The 8,710-nt window shown below is 37.3% G+C and overlaps 1 protein-coding gene across 1 annotated transcript; it reads right to left on the reverse strand.

Annotated features, from left to right (window-relative positions):
- Positions 1 to 5,788: 5,788 nt before the first annotated feature.
- Positions 5,789 to 8,235, reverse strand: LOC145017318 (putative protein phosphatase 2C 34). Its single transcript, XM_078975365.1, has 6 exons — positions 8,097 to 8,235; positions 7,334 to 7,602; positions 6,904 to 7,212; positions 6,674 to 6,791; positions 6,352 to 6,575; positions 5,789 to 6,085 (listed from the first exon to the last, which is right to left on the reverse strand). The coding sequence occupies exons 2-6, from the start codon at positions 7,568 to 7,570 to the stop codon at positions 5,867 to 5,869; spliced, it is 1,107 nt and encodes a 368-aa protein (XP_078831491.1). The 5' UTR covers positions 7,571 to 7,602; positions 8,097 to 8,235; the 3' UTR covers positions 5,789 to 5,866.
- Positions 8,236 to 8,710: the final 475 nt, after the last annotated feature.

Below are 8,710 nucleotides of genomic sequence, written 5' to 3' on the forward strand. Positions count from 1 at the left end.
TAGACTTGTAAACAAAACAACTTGATGGTTCATCCATCTTATGCCCTCGCGCCACTTCCTGTAATACAAATAAAACTGAGTGGGTCAGGCTTGGGAGCCTGGTGAGCATATAGGGTTTTCAACCCACAATAAATAATTAAATTAATTTTCTTCAACCAACAATAACCCAATTACCCATTCCCGTTATTCTCACTTTATGTCCCTAAAATAACTAACACAAGGGACCTAGTCTAAGAATATTTCATCGGGGTGACAACACATGCTTTGAGGGTTCCTCAGCAATATAAGTCAAATAAGGCAACCATGGGGGGATGGAATACAGCGAATGAACACCCTAGTTCATTAACACCTACGGGTTATGAGCCTGCTAGCGTTCCACTGGACTGTCTAGAAAAGTCTGTGGTCGTCATTTAAATTCCGCTAGATGACTGGATCAAAACAACATCGAGACCTCTCATCTGTTTATTACACACCAACTATCTACCCATGTTCTACCCAACATATTAGTAGATAAAACATACATTTTTATACATAGTTTCAAAACCTGTATAGCATCCTCAATCAATACATTTTCCATATAACAGATGAGGCACACCCACATAACACGTATTTCATAGAGAAATAATCAGATCTATAAGATAGAAGAAAGTGAATATACATTCACACACATAACAACAAAATATAAACATAACACGTATTTCGTATAAAATACTTCATAATTATGCGTTAGAAGAAAGTAACTACACACTCACTTGATCAGAAGATGATCGGACAGCACTACGGATTGTAGAAGTAGTAATCCTCAGCAGATCTGGAAGATCTTCACAAAAATCGAACTTCTCGCGGGCAGAGCTTCGGCTCTGAAACCGCACTTCTCGGGATCTTCGGGATCTCGGGACTTGCTTCGGGACTCGGGAATATTACCGGGCTTTGGGGTACTTCTGGCACGCAAATCGATGCAAAAAGGGAGAGAGAATGGAGAAAAATGGCAAAAGAACCGGCTTCCCTCGCATCCTATTTATAGGAGGCTGAGGCCTCGCAGTACGCGGGGCGTACGCCTTGGTTCGTAAGCGTATGCGAAGAACTCGAGTGCGAGTGTCGACATACCTTGGGTACGAGTGTCGAGTGCGAGTGTCGACATACCTTGGGTACGCGGGGCGTACTTCGGATGAGTTCGGTGACTCCTCTTCGGATAATGTCGGATTTAATAATTAAATTAAATTATTAATTATTTAATAAACTTCGAAAATTCATATCTTCTTCATACGAACTCCGTTTTCGATGTTCTTTATATCCACGCGATGGTGAGACTACGCTCTACAACTTTCGTTTAGACTCCGTCAGCTAATTTTGACATTATTTTTATTATTTATTTTTAATAGGCCGGGACAGAAAATTTCATTATAAATTCATAACTTCTTCGTTTGACGTCCGTTCTCGCCTAACTTTTCATCGCTTCGATACTAAGAACGAGATCTTCGATTCACGTTTAGATCACTAAGGCTAAATATCGCTCTAACGTAAATTTCACTTGTTACGTCATTCAGCGTTGCCGGTTCTGTTGCGAAACTTCGACAGGTCATAACTTCTTAGTTATAACTCGGATTTCGGTATTCTTTATATCTTCGGAAACCTTGTTTCAACTACTACAACATTATCCAAAGATATCAAGTTTATTTTACACTTAAATTTTGACGCTTATTTTTATTCGTAATTAATCAAACCACATAATTAAGCAATTAAGCACAAAACACATAATACTCAAATAATACACTTCTATTATTTCAAAACGGGTTACAAAGGTTAACCTAGACTATTTCATTGCTAAAAATGGCAAGCCTCGAAACACAGGCGTTACAGTAAATCTATGTAAAAGACCATGAAGAGTTAGTCCAAAGGGTCGATCATATGGATCATTGCAATACTTAAAGGTTTAAGTAAATTAGGGTTTCATGTATGGAACTCTAGGAATTCCACACTATAAATGTAACCCATGCACTCCAAAATTGGCACTAGTGTGGTAGTAAGAAACCCTACCTGATTTTGGCGCCTCCTAACCTCTCTCTAATAAGCCTCCTCTTGTTTTTGGTGTTTTGTGAAACATTAGAGGTATCACACTTGAGGTACTAAGATCTTAAAAGGCCAAGAAGTACAAGCTACACGAGGTATTCATCTCACTAGTTTTTATATTGTATATCTCTAATTGCATGGTAGCTAGGGTAAATGCTATGGATACAATGAAATTGCATGTATAATTTGAGAAAACTTAGATCCAAAGCATTAGGGTTGTATATGCACCATAAGGATGTTATAGTGCTCAAGACCCAAAAAAATTGCAATGCCTGGTTCCTGGTATGCATTTAATTTATAATTTATTCATGTTACACAGCAACTTGACGAGTTGGAAGCCCCAAACTCGTCGAGTAGAGATTATCAGGACCACATGATTAAGTAACCTACTCGACGAGTTGAGAGGGCTTAACTCGACGAGTAGACCAGTTGGGATGAAACCCTATTTTCCAAGGTTCTGTACCCTATTTAAAGGACTTAATTCTTCCCCACCATCCCTCATCAACCTCCCTAAAACCCTAAATTGTATTGTGAGCTCCTTGTTGAGAAACTAGAGTTTTGAGTGGATTTTTGTGTGTTCTTGTGCTTGGTGAAGGACTTGGAAGAACTACAAGGATATTGAGCTTGAGCAGAAGCACTAGATGTGAGATCTCGTCCATCTTTGGAAACTTTTTGAGGTAAAAAGTCTCAAACTTAATGATTAATAGCTTAGATCTATATTAGTGTTGTTTTATGGATCTTTTGACCCCATTGTTGGAGCATGATAACCTTCATAATCCTGATGCTAAAAACTCCCATTCTCAGTGTTATTTGGTCCTTAAATTCAAAAAGAGGGTCCTAAACCCGTTCTTGTCCAAGAAAATACCATGTCCATAGAAGTATGTTGCTATATCTCGAGATTGGGTTCATTTGAGGCATGCAAAGCCATCAAGTTGTCGACTTTACAGATGTATACCATGGAAATAATGCAGATCTATATTTTAGAACCATATATCTGAGCAAAGGGCTTAATAGACTAACAACTATGGGGAACTCAACGAGTTCATGGAGGAACTCGACGAGTTGGGTCGAATATTCCCGATTCTATTGAAGGATCTCGGCGAGTCCACAAGGGAACTGGACAAGTTGTATGGGGAAAGTCTTGTTTCTATTGAGAAGCAGAAACTTGGCGAGTTGGATTAAAACTCAATGAGTTTGGTTGCGAGTTCATGATTCTGTTATTCATGGGAACTCGATGAGCTGAAGGGTAAACTCGACGAGTTGAGTAAACTCGGAGCGTTGACTTTGACCTCAGTTAATCCAAAAAAGGGTATGAGTATAAATGGTATCTGAGGGGTTGTTTTGATTCAGGTAGTGTGTAGAGCTGGTTCCGGGACAGAGATGTTTCAGCTATCATTCGACATATGAGCTGAGTTTCATCCTGTATAAACAGGTCGAAGGCACCAATGTCGGCCTGCATATGTATGCTAGTATGTTCCGGACCAAGGATTGATGTCGGGCACTGTCCGATGTCGGGCACTGTCCGATGTAGGTTTATATGTTTCTGGATTCCGATCCGATGTCGGGCAGTTCACGAGGAATGTTTGTATGCTTGATGTCTTCGTGATTCTTGCATGTGACTGTATTGTATGTTTTCGGACTATAGTCCGATGCCAGGCAATGTCAGAGGAGTGTTTGTATGCTTCCGGATTTCGGTCCGATGTTGGGCAGGGCCCGAGGAATGTTTATATGTTTATGTTATGTGATTATTTTATGTGTATTTTTTGATATGTTTATATGTATACCGAGGATTGCTCAATGCCGGGCGGGGCCGGATACTGGACTCTATTCGATGTCGGGCAGGGCTTGATGCCGAACATTGTCCGATGTCGGGCGGGGGCCGATGAAGCGGGTGGGACCCATGTTATGTTATTATGCGATTATATGATTATGTAAATGGTATGTGGTAGTTTGGGGAGACTCACTAAGCTTCGTGATTACAATTTTCAGTTTTGGTTTCAAGTACTTCCGGTAGCAAAGGGAAGAACTGAGGATGACTGCAGCGCACACACCATTATGTTTAGCCTGACATGTTTTACTCTGATATACTGACATGTGATTTTGATATGAAGTTTGAGATACTATGGTTTACATTTTCATGAGAAGATTTTCATAACTACGGTTTTATTTAATAATCTAATGAAATTTTTTGTCATGAATTTTGGGATGTTACATAAACCCATAGGGTTCCATCACTTACTTGCCTCCAACTCTAGAGATACATGTGAGAGAAACCTTAGCCTCTTTGATGTGTTTTTAGCTTAGTTTCTCTTCTTGATTCACGTTTTGTGCATTTTGAGTGTTCTTGGTACTTGATTCAAGAAAGTTAATGCGAGGAAGCAACAACACTTAAGATTCTAACCTTCCCTATATTTTTGGACCTTTGTGAGTGTCAAAGATCCTTGCTTTTTAGGTTTCATCCGTATATTTATAAGTTTGATGAGCCTTTAGTCATTTGTAGTGAGTTTTGTTCCCTTCAATGTATTTCCTATAGAGTTTGAAGAACTCTAGAGTTTGGAGTTTGGTTCAGATATGGGATTGTGGTATAATAGAGAGAGTGCATGCAAGAGCTCTGAAAGTATTGGCCTTTGGCTAAAGGGCTTAAGAGGTTTTTTTAAATTACTGAATATCACCTTAGTCGTAGCAAGTACGTATGGGGTGTGGTTCGACTTATGTTCAAAATATCGTTAATTTTGTTGTCTTTGGCACGACACTCCTATATGAGGTGTGGTGTGCCTATTTGGTTTTTAGGGTTGTTAGCTTTTACTTTGACTGTTGGCTTCTTGACCAATATGAATTTTGGACGAATTTATGGATATAAAAGCTTTAGACTAAGGTTTAGCATTTATTTGGCATTTTAGCGGTTTCGTGGGACTGTTATTGCCAGATTCGTGCGTTTGGCTATAGTTTATTTAGTATTCGGTCCAGGTGAGTTATCTCAATATACTGTGTTACAATATATATTACTTGTATGTTAGGATGTAATGATATTGTAATATGATGGTTAGGCATTAGACTGGTATAGGTTTTGATTGTGTGATTGTTTTATTGTAGGATATGTTATGTTGGGTGGTTGATGTTAGAACAACATGAGAGTTTTAAGCCTAGATTACTCATGGTTGATGGTAGATCAACATGAGATGGGACCCTAGATACCTATTTTAGAAAAATACACTAGCATTAGAGCCATTTGTTACTAAGGTGCTGCTTGTTTTTTCGAAGCAAAAATGTCTGAAGTCTACGGACCACCTCTGCAACCCTCTGTAGCAGAAGAGGTAGAACAAATGGCTGCAACATTTTAAAAAAAAAGTATGTTTGCTTTTTAACGTCTGCAAACTGCTGCAGTAAGTTAAAGTAAGATGTGAAGAGGTTTAAAGCAGTTGGTTTAGTGTTGCGCCACGCAGCACACACGCAGCAGTTTTTAAGTCAGAAGTCTTCTGAAAAACAAACAACTGCAAAGAGCCAAGTGTTGTGCGTGTGCTGCACGACGCAGCAATAAGAGGCCAGAAGAGGGTTTTTAGAAAAAAAAACAAACAACACCTAAGTGGATCGGCATGAGAGACGAGATTCTAACCCTCTACTTTTGTAAGTATCAATGGATGAATCAACTATGCTACATCTTAGGCAAGTCAATTCGTTTGGTTTAATGAAAAGAAAAAAAAAAATATACCCACACGCATTTGTAGGAAATTGGATGAAATGCTTTGAATCACCATAAGAACAACGAGATCTCATTAAGATTTACTTAAGATAATCATTAAGAGTCGCTACTAGCTACAGGATGAATTTGTTGAGATGAAGGTGAACCATTATTAAAAAAGAGACAAATAGCCGAGATATCATCGGTTGCAAACCCTTTCCTCTTCCGTTTCCAGGCTCGCCCCGCAAACTCCACCAGTCGTTTTGCCGATTTAGCCTTGTCGACGGTAGATGACACGATCTCCACTGCTTCTTCATTCGAAACTACATCCCAGACCTACACAAATTAATTCAAAAAAAAAAAAAAAGACAATTAGTTTTCTAACATCTTCTCACAATTACTACACTCGAAGGCACAATATATGACATGATATGACATAAGTGTTGGGCATGACACTTGTTAAATAGATAAAGCTTAAGATCTATTCTTCCATCTAAAAAGGTATAACAAGATATCGTTTTTCTTGTTCAATCATGTCCGGTTCAGTCTAGGTTCGGTATAATATAGTATATATATTTGTAACTTGAAATAATCAGATGTACCCCATCGGAAGCAAGCACGATAAACTGGTCTTTCCCAGTTATACGTCTTTCTGTTACTTGAGGCACGGATATAAGTCCAAAATCTTTGACACAATAGTCACCAAAGGCTCTTGACATAGCCAGACCAGGTGACTCCTCATTTGGCAGCCATAGCCTGTGCACACCAGGCTCATCTTCTAAACAAAAAACCCGTCCTTTGCATTCAACTATTCGCTCAGTCTCATCTGTACGTACATACTTAAATGAATAAGTTATCATACTATCCTCCATGACATGAATGCGTATGATAATTTGAAAGTGAAGGCCCTCTAAAGATACTTACGAGGTAGATTTGGCTTGAAATCAACAGTAAGTTGTACTGGTACCAAGCACCCATCATCGCTAGTTGTAGCCAGTACTGCACGTGAATCCCCAACATTTGCAATCACTAGAAGTTCACCCTGGATTGAAAACAACAATAATAATATATAATTTGTAACTAAGTTTGGTCGATCTTTTTGATGCTTATCAATTAGGAGATCGATAAATACAAAATCAGTCTACCTAACCTACCTGTTTAACAACGGCTAAAGCAGTGGTTCCACTATGAAAAGAATCAAATTTACGGCATTCTCGTAGATCGTGATCAACAGAAGCACAAGTCCTTATGAAAGAATTATTCCATACATGGAATCTGTCGAGCTTTTTAACTTTAACAGGTTGTAAGTCAAGTGAAGCTTCGACTTGCATCATCTCTTCTTGCCAATTGCATAGCAATGTTGAAGGTATCGATTCACATACTCTTTTTGCAACGTAATGTCCCCATGAACCATGACCATCGAAAATCCCACAGAACGTCGTGTCCTCCTGCCCTCCAAATTCCTGCACCCATGAGTCACAAATGAAGCTTTTTAAGTCAATCAATAATTACGATAATAGAGATTGGAAAAAAATAATAATAATAATAATAAATAAAAAAAAATATATATATATATATATATACCTCCCAGACGATGCAACAATCTTGATTAACCCCCTTTTCTCCTCTTCTGGAGCAAACAGAAGCCAAATTATGGACGTTAATGCAGCCAGAAGATCTTAAGATCAAATCCTTCTTCTTTGCATCTTTTACCATGGTTTCTGATGTCTCTTTTCCACCGTGATCCCCTGAACTCTTCACTTTCTTTGTTGTGGAAAACGATCTTGTTAGCCCACTAAACATGGATGTGAAACGCCCCATAGCTACTAGCTAATCCACTATCCTCAACAATCCTGTTTCCACAATATAAAAGTTATCTATTTGAGCGTAAATATGTAGATTCCGAATAAAAAAGTAGAGAATATAACTTTTTGACATGGAATTCCATCAATCCACATAGATTCTGTCGTTTGATTAGTGAATAAATTTGTCACCTTTAACACAAATTGAACCTTTGAATATTCAAAAATACACATTTCTTTTTATCCTATCTGGAAAGATAGCTTCTTTCCAAGAACTGAAACTGTGAATGTGACCGCATTATTCCATTTGCAGTAACATAAACTCAGCTATAACATTTTCCCAAAAAGAGAAATCAGAAAAAGACCCTTCTCCTAATCGAACAACCCATCCCCATCCACTAACAAGTATCAAAAAAAAATTGCAGATAACATTCATCATCCCACATGGACTTCAACAAATACATATGTCATCTTAAGAAATAAAAATAACAAATAACCCAAGAATATAAAAAGAAATTTAAGGAGAAGAGATTGAGTAGAAAAACCTTGTTCTTATCGGAAAAATCAACAAGTGGCCGGAGTAAGAGGGAATTCCGACATGAGCATGAGATAACGATAAAACGGATGGAGATAATAATAATAATTCATTTGGGTTTCTACAGAGGAGAGGAAAACAAAGAAAGCGGTGATCGTATATGTATACTCTACACAACTTTTTAAAAATTATTTCTGCACTTAAATCCATACGTTATCCTTGTTTTTTGACGATTGTACAAGCGTCATAAGAGACTGTATTTGCATTATTGACTTGTATGGAACAACTGAATAACCAATATTATATATATATATATATATATATATATATATATATATATATATATATATATATATATATATATATATATATATATATATATATATATATATATATATATATATATATATATATACTTCTCTTTATATATTTAATTTTGATATTACGGTAATCGTGAATCTTGATATTTTTGTATGTTAAAAGATCTTTTCTCAAATATCGCATGGATTTAAAAAAAAAAAACAAATAGATCAGAATATTAGGACGGTGCACATCAACCACATGACAAAATATTAAGTCGAGTATTTAAAAACTGAATTATTATTACTATTATGAATCAACATA

Source organism: Lactuca saligna, chromosome 9, assembly GCF_052625555.1.
Source record: "Lactuca saligna cultivar CGN05327 chromosome 9, ASM5262555v1, whole genome shotgun sequence".
In the NCBI taxonomy this organism is placed as follows: domain Eukaryota; kingdom Viridiplantae; phylum Streptophyta; class Magnoliopsida; order Asterales; family Asteraceae; genus Lactuca; species Lactuca saligna.

What these genes read in the sequence shown, in the direction of transcription:
- LOC145017318 (XM_078975365.1), bottom strand. Translation starts at nt 7,570, where the DNA reads ATGGGGCGTTTCACATCCATGTTTAGTGGGCTAACAAGATCGTTTTCC. An exon ending in ATTGTTGCATCGTCTGGGAG is followed by an intron (nt 7,213 to 7,333) that starts GTATATATATAT and finishes TCATGGGTGCAG; the next exon opens with GAATTTGGAGGGCAGGAGGA. An exon ending in CTTTAGCCGTTGTTAAACAG is followed by an intron (nt 6,792 to 6,903) that starts GTAGGTTAGGTA and finishes TTTTCAATCCAG; the next exon opens with GGTGAACTTCTAGTGATTGC.